This window comes from Taudactylus pleione, unplaced genomic scaffold, assembly GCF_031769625.1.
Source record: "Taudactylus pleione unplaced genomic scaffold, aTauple2 ptg000009l, whole genome shotgun sequence".
In the NCBI taxonomy this organism is placed as follows: Eukaryota; Metazoa; Chordata; class Amphibia; order Anura; family Myobatrachidae; genus Taudactylus; species Taudactylus pleione.
In genome coordinates this window covers 3,371,679-3,399,608 of record NW_028284412.1, presented here as the reverse complement: position 1 = coordinate 3,399,608, position 27,930 = coordinate 3,371,679, and the positions used below count along the sequence as shown (strand labels likewise).

The window sequence follows — 27,930 nt, the reverse complement described above, 5'->3', positions numbered from 1 at the left end:
GTCAGAAGCACCCTGTCCGCAATCCCAAAGGGGGTGCCCCTTGTTTAGGTGAGCTTTCTGCAGCCACCAGGCCAGAGAGAGACAAACCTCCGGGGAAAGCCTATTGACTTTATCCTATGGGGCAACCCATCCCATCCGGAGAGGATCAAGTTCTTTAGAGTGAAGCTGGGTACTCTCCACCATGTCGAACAGCGACATCCTGGAACCTAGGAACCACATTGCCAAGTGAATAGACACTCGGCGACTCTGCAGGCAACTGCGTACCTTTGCCTGTAATGCAGAGATCTTTTCCTCAATCACAAAGATCCTCAGATGTTGGGATATGGAGCATCCTCTGTGAAGAATCAGAGAGGACCATTTCCAGTTTATCAGTCAGCCCTAACGTAGCAACACAGATATTGTCCGTTGCATATGGCACTGAAGTATCTCTGGAGACCGTGGTAACAACAGGAGGTCACTCGGATAGGGTAACAAGCGGACCCCCTGCATCCGCAGGTGGGCTGCCATAACTACCATGACCCTGGTAAACCGTGAGGCGCGGAGGCCAGACCAAGGGGCAATGCCAGAAACTGGAAATGCTTATCGACCACTGCAAAGCTGAGGAAAACACTGGTGTGCTAAGAAAAGAGGGATATTCAGGTAGTCACCCTGAATATAACCAACGACACCACAAAATTCCCAGGCTCCATTGAATGATGGAATGCAGGGTCCCCCTCCCGAACCGAGGAACCCTTAAGAATTTGTTGAAGGATTCGAGGTTGAGAATGTCCTGGTAAGACCCATTGGGTGTCTGTACCAGAAAGAGGATGGAGTAATACCTTGTTCCCCTTTGGGGCAACGGAATAGGTACTATAACTCCTGCCTGGAGCATAGAGTGTAACACCCTCAAAAATTACAGGGCCTTGCCCTGAATTGACAGAAGACCTGTAACGAAAAACCGTCTGGGAGGCTTTTACCGGGAGGAGAGAACATACCTTCAAGAAAATACTTCTCTTACCCCAGTGTCCATGGTGGTCAGACACCAGCACTGGGCGAACTGGAGAAGCCGGCCTCCAACTCTGGGGGCTCCCGAGAGGAGGCCCGTCCCGTGAGGCTGAAGGCTTATAGTCCAACTTGCGTCCAGACGAGGGCCAAACAGGACTTGTCCCGTAAAAGGCAAAGCATTCCAAATGGAATCTGCGTCCGCTTTCCAAGAGCGCAACCACAGGGAGCGGCAAGGCGCTACTGCTGCCGAGGAGATTCTGGAAAGGAGTAGGCTATATGTAAGACTGTCTCATTATGAACGAGGCAAAGTCTCTGAGAATTTGCCACTATCCACCTGCTCTGCTGGAGAGTCAGTGTGCAGAGATCCAGTTACCTACTCAGTGTTCCATGGCTCTGGCCCCCCAGCACACGGCCATAGCCGGCCTGGAAGCCCCTCCAGCAAGGGAATATTGGATTTTAGATATATTTGCACCTTGCAATCTGGAACCTCCTTCAAAGAGGACCTGGAGGGCATGGGCAACGTAGCACTCCTCACTAGGCGTGTAACATGAGAATCTACCCGTAAAGGTAACTCCCATTCGGAAATGTAATTATCCGCAAAAGGGGTATGCAAAAGGTCAACCGTTTTTGAGGCTGGAACCGCTTACCCGGATTTTCCACGCCTCCTCTAAATGATCCACCTGACCAGATAGAGGAATTACAGTGGCAACACCCTTATCCTTAAAGAAGGCATATTTGGATTTAGCCAGGGGGGATATGTAATAACCAAAGCCGCACGGACTGCCCGTAGAAGGCCAGGTATATAGACTTTAGACCCAGACTACGCCTCCTTTGCACTAAGGGGCTCGTGTCTGAAAAAGTCAATAATGTCACCGTCATCAGACGTCATGTCTTTACCCGTCTGAGACCCGAAAGGCCGTTTAGAAGGCCGAAATGGTGACTACCCCTGTAAAACGTCCATCAGATGCTATACCATTTGGACAATAAATTCACCCACACAGGCTCCTGCGAAACCTGGGGGGGCGAAATACACTGGGGTACCATCAACTGTCCAGGGACCCCTGCATGTGATGAGACCACCACAGGCTGCGATAACCCCTATGGGGAAACGCAGGGGGCGTTGCCCACAAAGGCTGTAAGCATTTTAGCCAGTCGAGGGCGGTCCCCTTTTTCGTGCAGGCACAGTGACAGAAATGGGGCGTGATATATAATACAACATGCCCTCCATAAACCCTCAGCGTCTACATATCCCTCCGCTAACTGCACATGATATAAGTACATTATAGCTGGAAGAGGATATCCTCGTTCACTTTCCGACATGAGGAGTGTGAACGGAGCGTATGTGACCTCCCACACAGAAAAACCACGTTTACTGTGAGGTAATAAACACCCTGCGACACCGCACCGCAAGGGCTGTAGCAGAAGAACAGGGATAGGAAAAGGCTGACAGTCAGAAATTAAAGTACAGGCAAACAGCGCTAGCATTTAAGTCACATACAATGCACAGATAACATCCTGCATTACAAGCACTGCGATCAACTACACAGACCAGAGCCTGGTAGGAAACAGTGCTGCATACACTGACCTTAATTGAAGGAGAGGTATGCGGGGGACCCGGACCACAATGGCATCTGTATCAGCTTCCAGCAGCGTTTGCCATCCCCAGCACATGTAGTGAGAAAATGGCCACCGAGGAGCAGAGAGAAGGCAGGGCCCGGGGGAGGAGCGCTGACACAGCCCGCTCAGACCGCTGTGGAATGGCACTGTGCAGCGGGGGAGACGCCGGCTGTGAGACAGGGAAGGCGTTCTCCCCTGGCGTGCTATTAACCCCTGGGACGCCGCGCTGTACCGCACATGCTGCGGCCCGCTGTCCCTGGTGGCCTAGTGGAAGGCGCAGGATCAGTACCTGGCCCCACGCGCAGCCGGTCCCCAAGGAGCCCCCTGCCTGGGGACCAAACAGGACTGTGTTACCGGCGGGTGCCCACCGCGGGACCCCGCCGCTTACCTTGTTCCCCGTGCATCCGGCCACAGTCCAGGTAGCCGGGGATCACCGCTAGCTGTGACCCCAGCTACCTACCAGCATCCCCGGATCGGTACCGGTGTTCTGGTACCGGCGGGGTGTAGGAGTGACAGCATGGACATTAATACTGACTGTCCTATGCTGGAGCACTCTAGTTGTGCAGCCACAGCTGCGAAGAAATATTCAGGGGCCTTAAAAAGACCCCCCTCTGTACGGTGCGACTGGTCCGGCCAGGCACCTACGAAAACTGAGTGGCCTGAGGCTCGGGGGCGGGGTATAGGAGAGGGACACCAGTGCATCCTGGGAGCCTGAAAATTTAACTCTGTGGTGCCTGGATGTCTGCCGCCATCGCCTATACCCCAAGGTATCCTGTGGATACCCTATGGACCCTGAAGTAGAAAATAGGTTTATATTTAAATATTGACTTTTACATTTCAAGGTCACATGATGTGACCTTTGACCTTGAATATCTAAAAAAAAAAAGTATGTTTAATTTTTTTGAACATTAAGTATGTTATACACTTAAATGCAATCTCTCTGGCATAAATTTCAATTTGGGAAGCCTTTGGGGACAGGAGTAAAAAAAATATTAAGTACAGCATTAGAACCCTTCTTGCACTAATTATGCATCTGGCAAGTTCAGACTTGTCTTGTAGTGTCTCTTTTCTGTGTTCTAGGGATGGTCATCGCTGGGTTTTCATCGATGGTCACCATCAATGGTGCCATCAATGGTACAATAATAATCTATTGTGAACCATCGATGGTTTCCACCACTCATTCTGGCTGCAGCTTCTGCATTGAGAACTAGTGGTACAAGACATGCTTGCCTCCGGAAGGGGGCAGCCAGGTCAGCATAACGTGGGGCGTGGCGCGGCATAGGGGGCGTGGCGCGGGATATTAGCCGGCATTAGAAGTGGAGCGGGGGCGTGACCACACTATCGCAACATTTTGGCTCCGCCACCGGTACTCAATGCCGAGATTACCGGCATTGTGAAGCAGAGGGAAGGGCAATGATGCCGCGAGCCTTGCCTGATTTTCCAGGGGGGCCAGGAGCACCACACGATTTTCTAGAGGCTCTCAGCCATTTCGGGAGAGTAGGCAAGTATGATACGAAGGCGTAAGACTGTTTATCTCAGAGGTTCCCAAGCTCAGTCCTCAGGGCACCCTAGCAGTCCAGGTTTTAAGGATATCCATGCTTGACCACAGGTTACTTAATTAGTACCTCAGTCAGTTTGATTTAACCACTTGTGCTCAACCATCTCTAAAACCTGAACTGTTGGGGTGCCTTGAGGACTGCGTTTTGGAACCTCTGGTTTTTCAAATACAGTTTATTAGTGAATAGTGGTAGTTTGATCAAGAGTGTGACAAATGAAGTACATTAGGACTCAGGACCTCATTCAGAGTCGGTCGTTGCGGCCGCACGGTCGTACGCCACCGATGTTCGCTAAACTGCGCATGCGTAAAGTTCGCAATGCGCGTGCGCAAACTAGCTGCTACAATCAGAAATTTCTCTCTCCTTGAACACAGCCAGGTCGGTAGTTTGAGTGACAGAATGAGGCGTTTGTGGGTGGTAACAGGGGAAGGTGCTTGAAAACGGGGGAGTGGAGATCCGAACGCAGGCGTGCCTAGTTATGCGAACGGCGTTTTATGGGAGTGCATAATTAACAAAGTAGTGTCATGGCACACGTGACATGGGTGGTTTGTACACTGACCTGATCGTAGTGCTTAAGAGAATGTATGGTCAACCTTAAGCTCTACGACCAGTTCCGATGGTTACCAATGGTCTCGATTAATCCTTATATGGCCGGAGATGACGTGTAATGCGTACGAGAAGGGGGTGTATTTTTTGTCTTACGGCCGCATCCTCCCCTTGGTCGGCCAGCTAACGATCCGATCTTAAGGACGCAACTTGCGAGTGCATCATTTGCATATCCGGCCCCTTTTCCCTTACGACCGTGCGGCCGCAACGACCGACTCTGAATGAGGTCCTCAGTGCTGCAACCCATTTGATATTAAAGGACATAGCAGCAGTAGAAAATAAGGAAGATGCTACCATGGATGATTAACATACAGCCACATGTCAGTAGTAATCAAATGACTTGTGATAACTGTAGGAAACAAATTAAAAGGGATTCTTTAACTGCTGTGGAAGGACCAAGCACAACAATTGATGAGGAAAGTAACACAGAAGTGGCAACATGCAGGACTGAATCAGCTTTGCAGTCATTAAATGAAAGTTTGAGCAATGTGGGTGCATCACCTATAGGGCTATTTCACACATGCCGGTTTTGGCCGGCCAGGCAAGAACCGGACGGCTTCTGTCAGGCATTCAGTGCCTTTCATAAGCAGCGGCTTTGAGTCGCTTTTTATGTGAGGGTTTTTTTTTCCTATTGGGCATGCGCAGCAGCAGCTGCACAAGCCCGGCCGGCATAAGCCAGCGTGTGTGAAAGGAAACATTGTTTCCTTCACACTACTGGGGTGCAGGGAGGCACGGCCACGGCACGGCACATTCCTGCACAGTAGTTTTTTCCGGCTATATCACGGTGACCGTGCCGTGTGAAAGGAGCCTGCCCTTTCCCTGCACTACTATATTTCACAGCCGGTTAAATATCGGGCGGCTTTTTGCCACCCGGTCAAAACCAGCATGTGAAATAGCCCGTAAGGAGGAAAAGAATGAAAGAAGAAAATTATTGCAAAAAGGAAAGCTATAAAAATTGCAAGAGTTATAAAAAAGGGAAATATTCAAAATTCCAGCTGAAGAACCTGTGCCTGATAATTGTTTTCTACTGCTGCGGTGTCCTTTAATATCAAATGGGTTGCAGCACTGAGTCTTAATGTACTTCTTATCCATTTGTCATGCTCTTGATCAAACTACCACTATTCACTGATAAACTGGTAAACTGTCTAAATCCCTTCTATCACTAGTTCTCAATGCAGAAGCTGCAACCAGACTGAGAAGAACACAGAAGGGATGGCCATCAACCATTAATAGTTTACAAATATCGATGACTTACTACCGATGGTTAATGGTTTTGCCATCGATGGCAGAGAGCCAATTCTTTTCTGCCATCGATGCAAAAGTGGAACCAGATGGGTTTTTTTTCTGCTCATTACACAGAGCTTAGCCTTGCCCCCTGGCTGTCGCTAAGCCCTGCCCCATTTTTTGAACAGCCTGCGGCTTGCCAGACGCCAGGCAGCGGTGGCCATCAAGAGGTGTAAAATATCGATGGTTCACTATAGATTGTTACTGTACCATCAATGGTTATCATCGATGGAAAACCACTGATGACCATCCCTAGAACACAGAAATAGACATTACAAGTGTGAACTTGCCAGTTGCGTGGTTAGTGCAAGAAGGGTTCAACTACAGTGCTTAATATTTATTTTACTCCTGTTCTCAAAGGCTTCTCAAAATGAAACTTATACCAAAGAGAGTTTGTATTTAAGTGTATAACATACTTTACGTACAAAAAATGAAATACTTTTTTAGATACTCAAGGTCAAAGGTCACATCATGTGACCTTGAAATGTAAAAGTCAATATTTACATATAAACCTATTTATTATGAAAACTTTGGTCCCTTAGCTTCAAAAGAAGACCAACTTGAAAGTTCTACCAGAATTAGAAGCAAAGTTACAATTTGTTTTAATTGACCTGCCAAGCACAAAATTAATGGAGCATACACACGGTCAAATTTGTCAGATGAACGATTGAACGATTTGAACGACTTTACCAAAGACTTGAACGGTTTTTGACTGCATTAAAATGAATGGAATCGTCCAAGTCTGACTGCAAACACATCAGATGTCAGATATCGTTATCTGACCATCGGGAACGCGCATCGTTCATCGTCCATCGTTCAGGCATGTCAGATATGTCAGATTTTCCTTCAGATATTAACGATTGAAATATTTTTTAAATCGTTATCGTTCAGATCTGAAGAAAAATCTGACCGTGTGTATGCGCCATTATACTTTTTGTCATGTTTGCAACCCTGTAGCATGAACAATGTGTATCACTGTAGGCAACAATTTTACATATGAAAGTTACATTTTGTGTGATGATTTGGCAAGGAATGACCCGAAGGCAACATTTGAAAAAAAATCTCTTGTCCCTGCCAATAAATTAAGATTGCAAAAATGACAGCAAACACATTATAATGGTTTACAAAGTTTAAAAAAAAATATTAAATGAAGTAAATTGTGCTTATATGCTTGGAGCAATTTTGCTATATTCTTTGTCTTTTCCTCTTAAGTTTAGATTAACCTTCACATAGATGTTATAATGCTGTCACCCAATACTGCAATTTTTGCCATCCCACCTGGGTGTTATACTTCTTCTACAAGTTGCACATCCTGCCAGATGTAACCTATGCAGTGCACCCAAAATGGCTGGCTCAGATGGTGCTGACATGGGCAGGATGAGCAACTTGTGGATCTATTCATGCAATGCATATCACACCACTTGTTTCAGTGACCCATATTTGTTCTTTGTATGGGATCTCACCTACTGTAACCTTTGTAGTGCACCCATGATGGCTGTCTCACCTGGTACGCCCGTGGATAGGATGAAAAAAACTTGGATCTGCTTGATAGGTAAGGTCCCTGCTCTTAGATTTAGCACACTGCCACTTTCCCATTTTGTGTTATCTCTCCTAAGCGTTACCTATGAAGCGCACAAAAAATGGCAGCTCCGCCTGGAACCCTTCATGAGTGGGATATATAACCCGTGGTAGTTATTACCCAAATAGCTCCACCAACCCTGCATTATATCCATCGTACCCATTATGTTGACTATTTTCGGATTGTTTTCTTCTTTCTGTAATACTAAACCCCTTTGCTTTGTGTCAAAGCGACTGAGTGGAGAAAAGCAATATATAAATAAAATTATTATTATTATTATTATATGTCACGCTTTGTTTCTGTTATGTGGTGTTGGACAGGGTTGTGCTTCTGCTTGTTCAACACTGGTTTAGCCTATTACAATGACCATAAATAATTTGGTCCAATGTTTCTGGACCACCAACCCGTGGCACCTAGTTTGGGACCAACTGTATTAAGAGAAAGTCCCAAAAGCCATACAAGCGAGTGAAAACTTTGTTAATTGATTGAATTGATGAAACAAAATACTAAATATGAGCCAGTATATTCAACCAACGTGATCATCACATTTATATCTTAAATAGATGGACAGAAATTATAACTATTTAGAGACTTTTCATCAAAAAACAATTTCATTATTTTTCAAACTATTGTTTGCTCATTACTCACACTCATATTTCATTGTTTAATATATACTATATACATTTCCCCATTAGGCATACAAATTATTGCCACTGTAGTTGCAATACAGGTTGAGTCTCCCATATCCAAATATTCCGAAATACGAAATTATTTGGCATGACTGAGATAATGAAACCTTTGATTTTTGATGATTCAATGTACACAAACTTTGTCTAAGGCACAAATTATTAAAAACTATTGTATAAAATTACCTTCAGGCTGTCTGTATAAGGTGTATATGAAACATAAATGAATTTCACTTCTGTACACAAACTTTGCTTGAGCCACAAAATTATTGAAAATATTGTATAAAATTACCTGCAGCTGTGTGTATAAGGTGTATATAACACAAATGCATTCTGTGTGTATATTTGGGCCCCATTCCCAAGATATTTCATTATGGTATGCAATTATTCCAAAATACCCCTGGTCCCAAGCATTTTGGATATGGGAGACTCAACCTGTACTCAATTAATACAAGCTGAACCATGTGGAGAAGAACAATGTTTTACTTTTCTAATCAGCAATGGGGTCAACAAAGAAACTGATGTTGCTGACCTGTCCTTCAAGAGGTTAAACTAATATGTTACTTCTCTGGCAGTCCCAGGAGTTATTATTAAAAAGAAAATGCACCTGCTAGTTATAGATAGACAGCATTTTTCTGTTATAAAGTGATGGAAAGTCTAGGTTTGCCATTCTCTAACATCTCTCAGTCATAGTGGGACATGGGATATATGCGCTGATTTTCCACTAGATAAAATACTTCTTTGGAGAAACTGAACCTCCGCAGTTCTATTTCACTTGACCTGAGAAGAGCTTAAGAGATTGATTATCAAAGTCCTTAGGTTCCCGAACAACTTTTCCAATGTGGCATTTGGAACGCGAACACGTGGCACCCATCCAAAAATGTTAGTCCATCTTGAGAATCTGACACCGAGATCAGTGAAGTGTAATCTTGCTTTCAAATTTCTCTACAAACACTAAACAAGAGCAAAGTCTCGCTGTGATATAGGCATCCAATCAACCTTTATATCAAGCCTCCTTCACTGGCATTAAACAGTTCAAATATTTGAAGAGCACATTACGCGAACTGTGCTTTTAGCCATTCCTGCAACCGTGAGGACTGCAAAGCTCAGCTAATTGCTTTTTGGATAAAATGTACCGCCGAACAAAAACTTGTAGCCAATCTGGCAAACACGTCAGTAAGAGGTACCAAGCTATTTTTTTCTTTTAAAGCAAAACTTGTTCCATGCTATATACTGCTATGATTTAGCCTCACCATGGCACAGTAGACTACCTTAGTGGTCTGCATCATTCAGTGGCGGGCTACAATAGCACAAATGACTTCCATTTAGTAATAGAAGAGCAATATGTTCTATTTGTAAAACAGTGTAATCCAATTTGTAAGATATTATTTAAGTTTTATTGCAAAAGGGGGAGGGAGAAAAAAGAAGAAAAAAGTTGACTGCATGAACTTTCTGCATCAATTAAGGCAGGAGTTGCACATCCCTACTTGTTGATGTTGTTGGAGACCATTCTCCTTCCACTATGCATCAACGGCTGTGCTCACCATGGATAATACAAGAGTGCTAATTTTAATGGTGCAATTAAAAACAAGCCATGTTATGCCTGTGATGTCATTATGAGCATTTCCACTCTGTTACGCTGTCTGCTCTGTGGATAAGTTGCTGCATCCCACAAGATCAGCACACACATCTCCCGCTGCTATGAACAGACCAATGATCTGATTGGCTAAAGCTTTTTTTTTTTTTTTTTTTAACCCCACCCAATTCAAAATTGAAGACAAGCGGGAGTTTGAGGACTTAAGGTGCCCAAATACAGATGTGTCATTATACATCTGGCCTCAAAACACCACCCAGCGCGACTTGCTTGGCGTGAGTTAGCCGCCAGGTCCTGTGAGACTCTACTAGTGCCGGGCATCTTTATTGCATCTTTTTCATCGAAAATGCGTGTGTCACAATACGATGCAACCATCACACACCAGCAGATTGATTAATTTGATAAGTGACACCTGTATATCTGTGTGCGCCAGAGTCTGTAAATGAACCACAATGGAACTTCAAATGAAAAAAGCTGCGGCAGCTAAATTGTAGATTCAGAAACTATATCGTACACAGATATACAAGTGTCACATATCAAATTAATCAATCTGCTGATGCGTCCTATCGTCACTTCACGACTTATGGTGCATATACACGGTCAGAATTGTCAGATCATCGATTTCGTTGAACGATAACGATGAACGATTTCATCAACGATTTGAACGATTTTGTGAACGATGAATGATTTCTGACAGTATTAAAATGAATGAAATCGTCCAAATCTTACTGCAAACAGTCGATGTCAGATATCGTTATCTGACATGCGGGAACGCGCATCAATGCATGCCCAACGTGTCAAAAATATGAACGATTTTTACAATCGTTATCGATCACGGGACCTGGTGAGCCGAATGGGGCCTTTTAGAGTGACTGAAGCAAAGATGTATAAGGACACATCTGTACTTGTCGAAAGAACATTAAAAAGCAAAAAAAAAAAAAAAAGTTTTTATTATTATTAATGCTTTATGCATACAAAGTACAATTTTTCATAAATTTTATTTGGTGAAAGCCATAATATTGAAAAATTATGCATCCAGAGGCAAGTTTAAAGGGTTCAATTCAAGGTTATATGAATTTATCGAGATGGTTTGATAAATGAGAACCTTGTCAAGATGAAGATTGGATTTATCTAATTTGGCAACACTGCAAGAAACAGAAGAGCACTGGTAATTTTTTAATTGGTTTTCTTTCATCAGCATTTATGATAATAATGGTATCAATATTGTCAAAATGTATTTGTGTCACTAAGCACAAGTTGTACCATGTTATTTAATCAGAAACATGTTTTGCTGCAGTTAATATTTTCTTCAGGATGGATAAAAACTGCAGAAGACAAATGTTTGTTTCTTCCTATCTTCAATAGATCCGAGGTTAATACAAGCTGTAAATAAAATGTCAGTGACTATACTCTTATGCGTAAGACATACAATTTAAAAAAAAAATGTTTGTTGTCGGTTTTCTAATGGACTATGCTTCACCTTTAGAACATGTTCAGAAAACTACAATGCACAAAGTGGTAAGAACCCACGTGCATATTAGAGAAAAAAAAACTCAGATTAGACACGTGAACATCTCTCCTCTGTTCTATTCTAAATGGGAATGTAGGAAATTCTGTATTCTCAACAATTATTGATTTCAAGGTGGCATACACAGTGTGCAATGCTGCAGCGCCTTTGCATGGCAGTCAGAGATCACTCTATTCTCCTGTAAAAATAAAAATGTAATGGAAAGGGAATGGTTTGTCTTAGCACTGAATGGCTGCCTAGCCTGAGAACTTCACCGACCACCCATACATAAAGTCTCACTTATCATACCCAAGCTCAAGAAGGGCAAAATTTGATGGAATTAAACCCCTGTGGAGTTTAAGAGAAAATGGCACCTCATGCTATAGATACTCATACCATATGCACCAGACCCATCGCTGGTGCCAGAGATCTGTCTGAAAACAGGTGCATCTTTGCATATGCTCAAATCCGCATAGCATGCAGTTACACCGACACACCCTAGCATAACATACAAATGACCAGTTACCCACTCTTTGGCCACAGAAGGAGATGTGTCTAACTCAGCATCCCTTTAGTTGCGCATGTACGGCTTGGGAGAATGCGCAGTTGCGTTTAACTCTGCATCAAGCCCTACTGAACAGTTACAGTATGTCCCCTGAACACATAAGTCTCCGGCTACCAAGGAAGATTCTAAAAATCTTCTTTTGGAAGTCAACAGTTTGGCGGACTTAAAACTAAATCCCAACACGTGAATAGCAATAAACAGGTATTTTAGAATTCCAACTCCAGTTCAGGTTAAAGGGGATTTAATCACTGGTCCTGATACATGCTTTCTCAGTAAAGAAGGCTAATTTGTAAAGGTTAGGTCAACTTTCACATGGTAGCTTCAGGTTTGCCAGGATTTATCGTCATATTCTTTATAAAACAGATGTGCTCATGGGCAACAAAATGGAGGCCTTGCAATAAGAACATTTCCCTTTCTGCCTACACATCTCAACAATTGGTCAGACAGTAACTCTAAGAAAAAAAAAATAATAAGTTGGTTACAACTTAAGCCAACAATGTTGGGATAGGGAAGAGACTCAGAGGCGACGGGAAACAAATAAAGCGGACCTAATCTACACAGAACTGCCTTTATGCTTTGGAGCTCTGTTTCAGGACTGACTTGGAGATGGGCAGCCTGCTAATTATGACATTCCTTCCTGGGTCTTGAGCAGGGTTTTACACGGGAAAGACCCGGTAACGATGCGGTGGAAACAGGTCCTACGCGTGTTATCTGACCCGGGTAACTGCAAAAGTCACATTTTGGTCCTTCCTGGAGGCTGGCTGGTGATGTCATCAGCCTGAGACCATGAGAGGACACACATCCACGATCGGAGAGGCTGTTTTGGAGAGATGGAGAAAGAGAGCTGGATGCTGGGCACATTGAAGTCCGGTGAGGAGAAGCCTCCTCATGAAATAACATTGCAATAGATAGCATAGTGTCATAAGCTGCATCATGCTCTCAGTGGCTGCATCAAACAGCAGAAGGCTGCAAAGAGTCAGGAACTCCAGGCTATATCGTGGTTATTCGCCAGCCATCATTGTTGCAATGTTGTGAGCTGTCCCCACCCCTCCCTTTCCTTCCCTTGCGTGACCTCATCTTTGTAATCCTGAAAAAAGCGATTTTTAATGACAACCACAGGCTTTGCAGGACTGATCCTGTGGAAATAGGGTCTGAGCCGGGTCCGAAATACCAGGTTGGACCTGGAATTTTGGTCGAAAAGTAGCATAAGCTTCAATGTAGTTTATAGACTCTACATATAAAACCAGTAAATTAGTTAAACTCTTCAAGACCACTGATTCTTAATCATCAGATGTGGCTGCTAAGAGTTGTTTTTACTTAAATGTTATTTTGCATACTTAGAGGAGTCACCCACCTTTTGGAAGTTTTATACACTGGTCCATACTTTACTAATGTTGCCTGAGTGTAGGCTAATGACGTGAGTGGACTGCTGTGGATGCATAGTGGCAGATTGGGAAGAATCCATAAAGCTACACCCACTCATCTATGCATACGGGATGACTATTCATTTTATTAATTGATAATCTAAAATTAACTGACGGGCATTTTTTCTCCCCTTGCACTCTAAGGGCCCGATTCAGAGACGCTCGCTCTGAATCAGGGCCGGCTTTTTTTTTTTTTGGTGCGGCCTCTTGGCCGCTCGCATAGCTGTGGGTGACCACCCACAGCTATAGCGAGCGGCCATGATGATGGTCGCGATGGTCAAGACTATCACGACCATCGGGCTTGTGACGAGACCCTTGTGGTAGGGTCTCGTGGCCGCAAGCCCCAGAGAGATTTCGGCTCTAACAGAGCTGGAATCTCTCCACTGATATCAGTGGGGCCGCCCCCAAACGGCAGGCGTTCTCATGGGAACGCATCCGTTTGGGCAGCCACCCCCCCGGCCCGCCCACCAAAGGGGGCGAACTGTCACACAACATCGACAGCTCACCCCCTTTGGTGCAAGACCCGGAGCGACGGATTGCCCGTCGCTAGTCGGGTCTCGTGCATGCGCACGGTGGAGCCGGCTCCGTCGTGCGCATACGCTGTGGGCCACCATCGACCCGGTTGCGAGCGCTCAGCGCTTGCGACTGGGTCTGAATTAGGCCCTATGTTCTACAGATTATTCACGATTCTGATCCGGTAACAGCAGAAGATGGGAGGATGGCGTAGAGATCTGGGCTACTTAGGAGACTAGAAACCATACTTGAAAGTATCCAAGCAAGCTTTGTGGCAGATTCATGTAGATTTGAGCGACCGCCTAGACCTCAAGCTGCACACATAAGAGCACTTCCAGTAGCCGATTTCTGCTGACACCTCCATAGTCTGCAAGAAGAATTGTGGCAAAAGAGTAATTCTGCAAAGCCATTCTGGTGGCCACTTTATGTAGCAGGGTTGAAGACAATTGGTTTCAAGGTGGCGCCAGTGCTCTGAATAGCTGCACATTGTGTTTGCTGGTATAATCTCAATTTGTTGAAGGAGTTGTGTGGAAGACAACAGTTGCAGTCATGTATAGATATACACTGTATGCTCCATGCTAGGTAAGGGCCAGAAACAGATGCAGACTCACAGGTAAACAAGTAAATGTTCCTAGCAATGTATCTGCTATCACTAAAGACTGAAAGTACCAATCCATAGTTTTTCTTTCTAGTTACTGCACAAAAAGTTCATATTTAGTTTTGAGTCTTCAATCTGAGAGGTTCAAACAAAAGTTCCATTTCGTCCAGCACTGGTCTCTTTTCTCTGCAATGTAGACAGGCCTGATTCAAACTCCCAGCAGTGTTTTTGATGAGCCTGCTCTGTAAACTTAAATTTTCATGAAACAATAGTTAACGAAAAAGACCTTTCAAACCTGTCTGAACCTGCACAACCAGGAGAGAAACGCTGGACAAATATAACCAGAATTCATGCACAGAAAGGAAAATATATTAGGTGCACAGTGAGCAGCAATGCTGCCTCAGGGTACTGGGGCCATAGGTTTTAATTCCAACTAAGGCACTACTTTTGTGGAGTGTGTATGTTCTGCTCAAGTTTACATTGGTTGCCCCGTATTCTCCAGCTTTATCTCACTGTCACGAAAATATATTGTTCATTTAATTGGATTCCGATTAAACTGAACTGAACAATTTGTGCAGTGTAGAGAATGTATAATAGGCATCTCAGGCCCGTATTCAATTCGGAGCGAAATGTCCGTGGACGGACTTTTCGCCGTCATTGCTGGTTTTAGGTGCGAAAAAGTATCGCACGAGTGCCCACATTTCCCCATATTCAATTTGAAATGGGGGAAAACAGGACCCTGCGGATTTGTAATCAGCGAAAAGCCCTGTCATTTTTGGGGAAATCAGCCTGACACCCCCCAAAAGATGTTCTGACATTGGGGTTAAGTTTGGGTACCCCTGAATAGCCCTGCTAAAGGTATGTGGGGTCTTTAAACGGTCTCAATAGCTGCTGTTTTGCGTTTAAGAAGGTGGTGAAGAATAGAATTCAGGAAGTTTTTTTTGGCAAAATAAGTCCCATCAAATTTGCGGTATATGAAAATGGCGATAGCATATTTAAAAGTGGCTAATGTGAAATATTAAAAACGTAAAAAATCCACCTGCAATCCAAAAAAACACCTGGGGCATACTTGGGGACCCCCCCTTTTTTAAGTTTGTCCCCTTTGTTTTTTTTCGCCCCCAAACGAAAGTACTTTTTTGGGGTCTCCTAAGGTACTTGTAAAACATTTTTGGACACAGATTACCTTTAGGAGACTGTCCAAGGAGTGCAGGGTGGTTTTGGGAAGTCTGCACCCCAAAACCCCAATTCTGCACTTTTTCTCGCCACCTATTCTTAGGTGATACTTTTTTGCCGGGTCTGAAGCCTTGACTTTTCGCACCGGCGAAAAGTCGACCAAATGATATATATGGGGAAAAGTGGAATCGGCGAAAATGACGTCATCGGTGAAAGTTTCGCGGCGAACAGATTTTCGCTCCAAATTGAAGAAGTTGAATGACTAAAATTAAATTGTATGAGGTGGTAAACATTGACATTAACTGGTCTTCCCTCACAGTATCAAATATGGGGATATGGCCAATATCCAGGCAGACGCCAGAATCCCGAATCCTGTCAGAATCCCAGCACCAGCATCCCGAAAGTAAGTAGCGGGGTTGACATTAGGGTTAGGGACTCTACACTTTACTTAAGAAAATATAAATTTTCATCATGTTCATCTGCTCACTACCATAATATATGCTGTTATTACATTCCGGCCAAGAGATGAGTGATCATTTAGATAGCGAACTAATCTCAGTTACTGGTTTAAAAATACTATTTTGTTTAAATAATTAGCTTCAGTATTATTTTTTCTTTCAGTACTATGAAGTTTGAGAGGCAAATACTGAATTTTAACATAATATTTCAGATTTACACTACAGTGGTAGAAATAAAATAAACGGTAAATGTACTCCATATTCTGTAACCATATTCACACCACCCCAAAACACTTTTCTGCTACTTTTGGCGACTGACAATGGAAAGATAGGAGACTACAGACTGTAGAAATGTTAAGCTCAGTAAATATGGGAGAAGCAGCTTCCCCATCCTTAGAAATATGAAGCACTTTGGAGTTTCCCCTTTTTACTAAATAGCGTAAAACAACAAGTGTGAACATAAACCTGAGGGGAGAGAAAAAAAAAAAGAAGAGGATGTAAACTAGTATAAAGCATGCAAAGCAAAATTGAAATGTATATAGTGAAGTACGCAGAAAAACATGCAAAGTGTTCAGGTGACAGAGTTTCTCAGGTAAGCTGTCCGGAAGTGCCTCGCTGGGAACAATGGGCTGCCACTCATGATTTGCATTTGTCACTTAAAATGCTTAAGAGGCATTTGTCTACTCTATGATCAAAATCAATAAATCATTTGAATACTCTTCATTGCAAAAGCAGCAGGAAATAAAGTGGTTATTTATTGTTTGTTGGAGAAATGTATGTATTACCTGCAATAACAAAGACACCCAAGACACACTGGGGCTGATTCTGAGTCCTGTGCAAAACACCACTCTGATTATAGAAATTATAACCCTTTTGCGAAGCAACAGGGTTCTAGAGGGGAATTCAATTAGAGGCGAAAAGCCATATTCGCCTGTTTTTTGTGTGAAAAATTTGCCTAAAAAAAAATTAGCCAAATTCAATTCCAGGACAATTTCGCCTAAGTGGAAACGATTCTCCAAAAATGATTCACCAATCAATAGCTGGTGAAAAGAAATGCAAAATCTTTATTTTGGGGTGCAAACGTGGGGAAACAACTCAGACCCCTTGGGACAGCCCCCCAAAGGACAAATACGCAAAAAAAACCAGAAACTAAAACCTAAGAACACCCCAAAAAAGACATGTCATTTTTGGGGTGTAAATTTAAAAAGTGGGGGGATAAACATTAAAAGTAGCGAAAAAGACTTCTTGGGGGTCCACAAGTATGGGTCAGGTGTTTTTGGGATTGCAGGTGCATGCAGCAGGTGGATTTTTCACGTTTTTTAAAAGTTCACTTTAGAGACATAAAAACATGGTAGCACCCATTTTCAAGCACCCCAAATTTGACAGGACTACTTATTTTCACCAAAAAAATACAGCTTTATGCCATTCTTCACCACTTTTACAAAAACGCTAATAGCAAGCAATTTACACAACTTAAGTACGCAAAATAGTTTTATTAGGGCTATTAGTACACATCTATATAGATTCCCTATGTTAGAGCATCTTTTTCTGGGGTACAGACTGATTTCCCCAATTCTTTCAGTACTTTTCACCTGTTCCGCATTTGCCTATTTCCGTGTTCGCCTGTTTTGCAATTGAATTAGGCGAAAAGCGGGGACGAGCACGGAATAAATTCGCCTCTGAAACAGGCGAATGAAGCGAACAGTCGGACAGGCGAAAACTTTGCCTCTAATTGAATATGGCTCCTAGTGTCTAACTGTTGAAGCCGACGCATATATTTTGACCACATGTGCTGAGGAATATTAGCCGGGAAGCTATTAGACTCCTTTAATAAAAAAAAAAAAATGTTTTTCCTATTTTCTAGTATGTCCAGTGTACACCATGTACAGTTTTCCCAGTTACAGACAAGAATCTATCTTCTAAGTGGGTTGGGTACAGGATGCAGTGCTCAGGATCATGGCGGTCAGGATCCCGAAACCAGCATCCTGACAGGGTTATGATACAGATACCTGTCGGTAGGTATCCCAACCCTACACCTCCCCCTAACTCTCCCTCTCTGCTGCCTAAATCCAACCCCACTTCCATAGTGCATAAAATTAACCCCCCCCCCCCCTCACCTAGTGCCTAACCCTAACCCTCCCTCTAAACCCAACTAATTACTGACAGGTTGCTGGATGCCGGGACTCTGACTGTTGTCGGGATTCCGGCGCCAGCATTCTGAGCGCCGGCATCCCCACAGCCGGGAATTATGACTACATCCCCACCTAAGCAAGCAGATATGTGTTTATATTATGTCAGTTGATCTTAGGGGGAAATTTAATTCCTCGCAGTGACCTTTATGGTCTCCAGAATGATCAGGCAAAGGCACTTCACGATCAGCTGCTTCATTATTTTATTTATTATTTAAATTATTATTACCATCTGTGAATCTTTTAACCACTTAACTGGCGTGGTCGCATGTAATGCAACCGGAGCCAGAAGTGCTTCATCTGACAAGGTTGCATTACATGCGACCACGCCAGCCTGCTCTGTCCCCCGGTTTTAGCAGAGGAGATCCATTCTGCACTATCCTCTGCCTACCAAGACCCTCCAAAAATTATGCGGTGGTCTCTGGTGGCACTCTGGGGCGCATGCGCCGATAGGAAAAGTGCGAGCACCATTATGCTGATCAGTATCATGTTCAGAGATCGGCTGCAGCAGGGGCTACTGATGATCAGTCCCCCCTGTCCCATGCTCTGCAAATGTGAGGCAGTGGGCCTAGGTCACAAGGGGGAGAAGGGGGTAACGGGGGGCATCTTTTGGTCCTGGGGGGGCAGTGGTGGGGCTATGCAAGCCATTAAAATATAATTTTGGCTGGGGGTATATATAGTGACACAAAAGGGGGAGGGGGGGAGGGGACTAATTTGGGCATCCATTGTCCCCAAGGGTGAGGGGGTGGGGGCTCTGCCACAGGTACCTATTATAACTAGGGGAGTGGGGATTGTTATTGCCACTGGGGGGGATGCAAATCATCCCCATGGTATATATTTTTTTAATAAAATATTTAAATATATTTTAAAAAGCACTTTTTAAACTTAATTAAATAATTTAAATAAAAAAATGTGTCAGTCAGTAATTAATACACCTGTGCACTAGCTAGGAGCATACATACTGTATAGGCCCCCATACATCAGCAATTGATTGCAGCAATTCTGCAATTTGCAATCGATTCTGTATAAAAATCTTGTGGCAATTCTGCAATCGATTGAAAAAGGGATAGATTTTTATACACAATCGATTGCAAATTGCAGAATTGCTGCAATCAATTGCTGATGTATGGAAGCCTATAAGGTTTCTTGAGGACTGGAGTTTGGAAACCCGGTCCTAGGGTATTACTACTTTATCTGCTTGAAGTTGTATACGTCCTTTTAGATTTTTGTTCGAACACAATAAGCACTGTCAAAATTAAAGAAACTTCTGTATATCAGCACACAAAATGAACAAGTATCAGAGACCTTGAATGCAACATAAAGAGATTGAAACCACTGTTCCAATTTTGTTTCTGTGCAACATTTGATTCCAAGCCAGTGGGATCTTCCCCGTAACAGGATTTAATAGTTGCTTGATTTATTGTCATAAACTTCGCTTTTGTGACTATAGCAAGCTTGCAACTGCATGTGTGGGCTATAAAAGCTAACCACCATCAATAACGTCTTACTTGGAACTTTCGTCCTGGTCCTCTTGTTTAGGTAGAGGAAGGTCTTCCTCTGCTGTGTCACATTCATGGTGCTCGTCCATCCAATCTGATACATGCTTTAGGGCACATTCCACTGTAGACACCATGGTCTGGACGGCTTCCAGCTCCTCTGGAGATGGGTATATCGTGGAGTGCTTTGCCATAACATGGCGATCATCATTAGCAAATGACCGGATGGATCGCTGTAATAATGAAAAAACAAAACAAAACATGAAACAAATGTGACCAAAAAAATAGCACTAATAAATTAACCCCACTGCTGCTAAACAGAACAAACTAAAGCTTTGATTTAAAAGGTGTACACTAAAGTATAATTATATATGTGTCCATATACATACTATCCTCCGTGCACTATAAGTCGCGTTACACATAACTTGTGAGCACTGTGTAGCACGGTACCGTTGAGCGTCTTTTTGTGTCACTTTTTGCCATAAAAAGTATCTTATTCGCAAAGCAATGCAAATAGGATGCACTATATTCAGTTTGCGACTGTGGCTGTATCTGCATGTAAAATGCTATGTTACGGTGTCAGTGGCTGTGACACGTAGCATTTCACATGCAGATACACCCGCAGCAGCACACAGAATATAGGCATGCTGCATATCATTTTAATCAGCGTAAGCTGCTTGTGCGTCCTATTCGCATTTGTGAATAAACGCCTTTTAAGGGAAATAGTCACGCGAAAAGACGCTCAACGCTACTGAGTCACATCACGCCATGGTGCGACTAGAAGGGCTGTATAACGCGTAAGCCTAGATGTATGTGGACACATCTGTATACAATTCACAAAAGTCCTTTTTTTTAAATTAATTTTATCAAAATACTTGTAGTAGATGCACCTCTGACAACTCCATCGCTTCCTCTACACTACAGGCATCTTCATCTTCCAGGTCATTTTGAATCCATTTCCATGAAGCGCATAGAGAACTTACTTTCACTCAATATGTTTGTATTTTTATGGAAAGGTTTTACTTAAACATTTAGGGAACACGTCCTCTAATTTCAGCCCTCTTTGTATTTTCCCTTCACTATCTTACAAATAATGTTTAAGCATTATTTGCAAAGATGAAATGAATGGAACAAAACCTGTTAAAAAGTCTAGCAAAGTACTTTTCTGTGTGCTGACATTGAGCTGGGTATAAAATGTGCTGTGCGCATCATTTTATAGGTCCTGTAGTGGATGCACCGCATTTTCTATCGCACGGTATTTGAGACAGATGTCCTTATACCCTTGCTCGGAATGCACTTTTATAATAGGGCACAGGCTATAAATTGTTTGGAGCTTTCAGTAGGTCAATACACAGGCATTGTGCAAAACAGCAGAACAAAGCGAGAAGAACGAGAGGGTGCAGATAGTTTCATATTATCACTGAACGCCCAGATTCCTTTTCCGTTGGCATGGCCACCACAGCCTGTATGGGAACATTTTTTGTGCGTCTGGTTACACTGTCCCTACGGTATTAAATCGTAACTGTGTCTATCATTTAATCCACAATATATTAAAGTGTGGTTTGAGCCTTTATTACATTTCCTATACAAAAAAGGAGGGTGCAGTGTTCCAATGCTGTGACTGTGAGCAGATTGGTTATCCTCAACATAACATTTTTACTTGCCACTATCATATCACTAAAAAGCAGGTCAACTATTTCCTCCTCTCTCAGCACATGATGCACTGCAAACCGTGGAAAAGAAAATCTCACCTAGGGGTCAAAACAATGACATTAAAAGTTCTTTAGAATCTGAGGTTTAATCTAGGACAGCCCAGCCAAAGTCTATATATTTCTTTGTGAAAAACAGGATAATGTAGTAGAAAGGCTCAGCAGACGCAACTGCAGGGGAATTTCAACAAGGTTTAATGCTATTCACATAGGGAAGGCTGCAGTTATCTGACGTTCTACTATGTATTCAGGATTGATTCAAGATGGAGATTCTTTTTTTTTTTTTTTTCCAGGGCTTATGTGTGTGTGATTTGCATTCAGATGACACAAGATTAATGTTTGCTCTTTAATGGCATATAGCATGATATAGATTATATATATATTATATAATATAATATAATATATATATATATATATATATATATATATAGTCAGGTGCATAAATATTGGGACATTGACAGAATTTCCATATTTTGTCCTCTGTTCACCACCACAATGGCTTTGAAATGAAACAAACAAGATGTGCTTTAACTGCAGACTTTCAGATCTAATTTGAGGTTAATTACATCCAAATCAGGTGAACGGTGTAGGAATTACAACGGTTTCTATATGTGCCTCCCACTTTTTAAGGGGTCAAAAGTAATGGGACAAACTAAACAATCCTAAATCTAACTTTCACTTTTTAATATTTTGTTGCATCCCTGGTAATGCTCTGCCGGGCCTCTACTGCAAATGTCTTCAGTTCCTGCTTGTTCCTGGGGCATTTTCCCTTCAGTTTTGTCTTCATCAAATGAAATGCATGCTCAATCGGATGCAGGTCAGGGGATTGACTTGGCCATTGCATAACATTCCACTTTTTAGTCTTAAAAAACTCTTTGGTTGCTTCTGCAGTATGCTTCGGGTCATTGTCCATCTGCACTGTGAAGCGCCGTCCAATGAGTTCTGAAGCATTTGACTGAATATGAGCACATAATATTGCCCGAAACACTTCAGAATTCATTCTGCTGCTTTTGTCAGCAGTCACATCATCAATAAATACAAGGGAACCAGTTCCATTGGCAGCCATACATGCCCACACCATGACACTACCACCACCATGCTTCACTGATGAGGTGGTATGTTTTGGATCATGAGCAGTTCCTTTCCTTCTCCATACTCTTCTCTTCCCATCACTCTGATACAAGTTGATCTTTGTCTCATCTGTCCATAGGATGTTGTTCCAGAACTGTAATGGCATTTTTAGATGTTGTTTGACAAACTCTAATCTGGTCTTCCTGTTTTTGAGGCTCACCAATGGTTTACATCTTGTGGTGAACCCTCTATATTCACTCTTGTGAAGTCTTCTCTTGATTGTTGACACTGACACATATACACCTACCTCCTGGAGAGTGTTCTTGATTTGGCCAACTGTTGTGAAGGGGTTTTTCTTCAGCAGGGAAAAAATTGTTCTGTCATCCACCACAGTTGTCTTCCGGGTCTTTTGGTGTTGCTGAGCTCTCCGGTGCGTTCTTTCTTTTTAAGAATGTTCCAAACAGTTGATTTGGCCACACCTAATGTTTTTGCTATCTCTCTAAGTCTTACACCGTTCACCTGATTTGGATGCAATTACCCTCAAATGAAATCTGAAAGTCTGCAGTTAAAGCACATCTTGTTTGATTCATTTCAAAGCCATTGTGGTGGTGAATAGAGGCCAAAACATGAAAATGCTGTCAATGTCCCAATATTTATGCACCTGACTGTATTATTTATATATATATATATATATATATATATATATATACATACATACATACATACACACACACACACACACACACACACACACACACACATATGTGTTTGTTTTCTTGGAAACAATGAAGATTTTTAGTAGTTTGGTCTCACTGGCATATCCTTCACGATTTTCCAGCTTCAGAAGAGCCAGAAAAGCGCAGTGATTTTACGATAAGCCGCGTATAATGAGCACTTAAAAACATTGTGTGACAGGACCTGTTCAAATATGTCTCAGAAATATGTTTCAATTAGACAGCGGTTTTCATGTGCGCTTTCAGTACGTATCCAAAGTGCAGCAATCGCCGTTTCGCACACTGCTTGAGTGATTAAAGTGTCATGTGATGTCCTCTCTGTTTTATTCATTTAAATGATCCTGATTTGAAATAAATAGATGCTGCTGTGGCGCTGCCCTTAAACTGTATAGAAAGGAATATATGCAGCTCTAAACTAGCTTCTAACATTCCCGACCAGCTAATTGGTTTTCTATCTTGTGGGTAGTGGCTTGTTATACAGAAAAATAAAGACTGCATGTAACATTTTTTAGCACTACAGTATCTGGATTCGGTTTGTGTTCCCCGGCATACCGACATGTTAATAATGGGATTTAGAACTTTAAACATGATGGTAAAGCATCATATATGACATTGTAAGGCAGACACTGATAAAATTCTTTACAATCGTATTATTAGCATGTCGGCATACTGTGTTCCACCTAACAGTGTCTCCGTTCTCATTGTTCTGGGTGACACTTTCATCGACCTATGCAGGCAAACAATATTTTCATACACCACTAAAATAAAAATAGTTTCCTGAATTCACATCTGTAAATGTTGTTACTTACAAGATTTGTGTGTGACATTTATGAACACCTGTGCTCAACAAAAATGTGCTGTAACCCATAGTAACCGGATGTATGCTGTCATGTTGTAAACTTCTCAATAAAAATTAAATCTAACAAAGCTGATTGGTTGCCATGGGTTATGGTACATTTTAGATGTACACCAGTTCTTATAAACACCACTCAAAGCCTCAGAGCAGTGGCGTCACTAGGGGGGATGCAGGCCGCACCGGGTGACACCAAAATAGCAGAGCTGCTCTGCTATTTCGGTGTCACCCCCTTCCCCCCCGGATGTATCACTGAACAGCGCCACAGCAGTGATGGATGATGTGCGCATCATCCACACTGTGCTTGGAGAGGCTGGGGCTTCATAGCAGCTCCTGGAGCTCTGGGCAAGCCCCCAGCATGACAAAAGCAGGGGGGTGACACGTGGTCACTCCCTCAAAACGGTACATACCAGAGGGCATGGTCTTTTGGTTACAAGGCCACGCCACTCACTCATGCAAGGGGTAAGTGCCACACTGGGTGTCACCACCCTGGGTAACGCCAGATACAAGACATGAATCCGGAAAATTTAATCGAAGATCATACATTCATGTGATAAATATGCCGGTATACACTCTCAGATGCAGATTATCTAATTGTAGGCGAGTGTGGTACAAAATGTGGAAATTCAGAACGTCCCATGGATGTTCTGTTGACATGTGACGCGTCGACCTAACATTTTTCTGTTAAGGCGCACATCCACTTAACGATATCGTTCAATAGCTCATGAATCGTGCATGATTCGGCACATTAATGTCGGAAATGACCAGTGATGAGCGCTCCCGCTGGTCCTTTCCGACATCAATCATCGCCCGAACATGCTGTACAACCTGACGATAACGTCAGGTTGAGCATGTTAGGGGATGATGGATGTGCCTACACTGAACGACTGAACGTTCAGTGTAGGCACAGCACAGACTGAAACGACTGCACGATTACAATGTCATAATCGTGCAGTGGTTTTTTAGTCTGCTGGTGGATGTGTGGCATTAGAGTACCAAACAGATTCTAACCACAGCCCAACCCTGTAATGTCAACACTGACTGTCGACAATCACATTGTTGATATTGTAAATGTTGACATGTTCACTGTCGACATATCGACATTCATAAGGATTACATACCATTGTCGGCATTATAGGGAGCATATAGCTTAATTCTCGGGCTAATCCAATAAGATAAACCTTTTGTCAGGTTCCTAAATATGATGCACAGTAGTCTGCAATAATGCGACTGACCTAAGTGTATAAGACAATTTAGTGACAATTCCTCCTAGACAGATACTAGTGCAGATGAATTTCATCCTGTGCGGTTATTAAGCCCAGCACTGTGTGGTACTTACACATTCGGTGACCATGTACCCATAAGTTCTGAATGGTCCTCCAGCATTGTTATTGGGGCAAGCAAATCATTTTACTGAATACCATCAGGAAATGTGGTACAATTATACCCCTTTCAGACATCTCGAGATTCCAGGGAATTTGGCCTGCCTCAGCCAAATTCCCGGGTAGCCGTGTCTGTCTGAAAGGTACCTACCCGGGGACACGTTCCCGGGTAGCCGCCCCTGCAATCGACCAGGGTTTTTCCCGGGACTCCCGGGAAATTACCCTGTTTCTGTCTGAATGGTGCTACCCGGGAATGCAGCACCAAGCAGCTTTTACATGTAGTTGACAGCGCAGAGCGTCCTATAGGATGCTCAGCGCTGCTGCTTTGAGCTCACCACCCCCAGGGCCGGCCGGCTGTGCCACAGCAGGCCGCCCGCACTCCCGCTGGACCACCAGGGAATTAAAACAAATTTTAAAAAAATAATAATAATAATAAAAAAAATCCGCATTATGATTGGCCAGCTTCCGGCTGCTGAATGATGACATCTTCATCATCAGCCAGAGAGGGGATAGGCTAGGAGGAGCAGACGGCAGAGAAGAGGCAGGTAGGCAGAAAAACCCTGCTCTTGTCTGAAAGGGGTCTACCTGGGAATTTCCCGGGTAGACACTGTAGTGTGAAAGGGGGGTCTCGACCAAATACCCGGGAATTTGCACAGGAGAAATTCCCGGGTTTGAGCAGCAAATTTCCCGGGTTGTATATCTGAAAGGGGTATTACTGGTGGATTTAGACAGTTACTGGTGGATGTAGACAAAGGGAAGTAAAACTGTTTTCTAGTAAAAAGAACAAAAAACAATAAGTATCCAATAATAGAAAACAGCAATAAGAAACAAAAATATCTAGCGTTCCCGCTAGGCTGTTTTAGCGGGGCGCGGCGCCCTGCCCTCCTTCTGGAGGGCAAAAAGCACCCTGCCTTCCAGGAGGAGGGCAAAAAGCGCCCTGCCCTCACAGCCTGCGGGAGCCGTTCTCACCCGCGGGATGCAGTGTCCCGCGGGTGGAGAAACATGCGGTGACCCTGTCACCGCCGGAGAATAGACACCGGGCGCATGCGCCCGGCATCTATTCTCCCTGTCTGCAGGGCTTGGGGGCTGCCCGGCGTGTCCGTAAGTGCTGGGCACGCCCCCAAGAGTGACGAAAAGGGGACGCGTCTTATAGACACGCCCCCTTTTCCGATGACCACGCCCCCTTCTCGGTCGCGCGCACCTTCGGCGCGTGCACGGGCATGCCCTCTCTAGCTCCGGCGCCCTGCCTCCCACCGGAGCTAGAGGGAACACTAAATATCCATACATTTGAATACAGTGATTGCAAATATATGTGTGTATATGTACACATTTAGTATATATATTTTTCCCAAAAAAACCCTTGCGGATGTATTAATGTTCTAAGGTAGCAGAGAGATATAACTGCCTCACAGCAACAATTCTTTTCCATGTAAGCCATGGATGCCAAAACACTGACAAGCACTGGTCTATAATCTATAATATTAATTCCTTTTCAGGTGTCCTTTCAATAAGACAAAAGGTAGAAATTGGAATAAATTCCCTTCTTTTCTTGCTGGTACCTTGAAATTATCCACTACTTGTATCAACAAAATCCTTTATTTACTATTAGCAAACATGCTGAAACTATGAATGTGTTCTGTATGTATGGCTTGGTGTGTTTTTTTTGTACCAAGGTCTAAATCAGTCACGGTGACAATATCTGTGCAACAGCAGGACCTGCACATGTTCCTAATGTATGCAACACAGAACTGCTGAGCCACCTCAACAACACTGAAAAGGACAATGAGAATACCAAAACCCACCACTGCACCAGCAGACTGCAGCAGAAATGTTTCAAAGTCACCTTGAATTCTGAAACTGCATGCTAGTGATGTTTTGATCAGAAAATATTCATCTTAAAATCTCCTTTAGCTCTACTTAATAATGCATGGTCTTCAGACCCTGAAAGCTTGTTCTTGCTGTTCTCTGTGCCATGTAAAAATAAATAAATCCTATTTAATTCTATTTGGCTTAGGACAGGACTGGATAAATCTCAGGTGTCAGGGAGCTCTGGTTCTAAAATCGTATTAATTATACCTAACTATGTGGAAATATTTCCTGACAAACATTTGCAAAAAAGTGCCCAAATCCTGGATCATATTAAGCTTACTCCAAATCTCACATTGTAACTAGAAAGCATGAATGCACATGAAAGCTCACATCACCTTGGAATATCTAGATAAAAGAACGAACAGAGTTATTCTATAATATTACTTATAAATATGCTCTCTTATTTCGCAAGACTATGGGAAACGTGTGTGTATATCTGTCTATCTATATTACACACACACACACAATATAATATATATATAT

The 27,930-nt window shown here is 43.1% G+C and overlaps 1 protein-coding gene across 4 annotated transcripts in view; it reads right to left on the bottom strand.

Moving 5' to 3' along the window:
* The window catches only part of STRBP (spermatid perinuclear RNA binding protein), a 197,834-nt gene that overhangs the window by 73,730 nt on the left and 96,174 nt on the right, over nucleotides 1-27,930 (bottom strand). For all 4 annotated transcript variants that reach the window (XM_088466890.1, XM_088466914.1, XM_088466898.1 and 1 more), the window contains exon 4: nucleotides 19,842-20,062. In XM_088466890.1, the coding sequence (XP_088323016.1) occupies nucleotides 19,842-20,062 (221 nt within the window). The remainder of the gene's footprint in view (nucleotides 1-19,841; nucleotides 20,063-27,930) is intronic.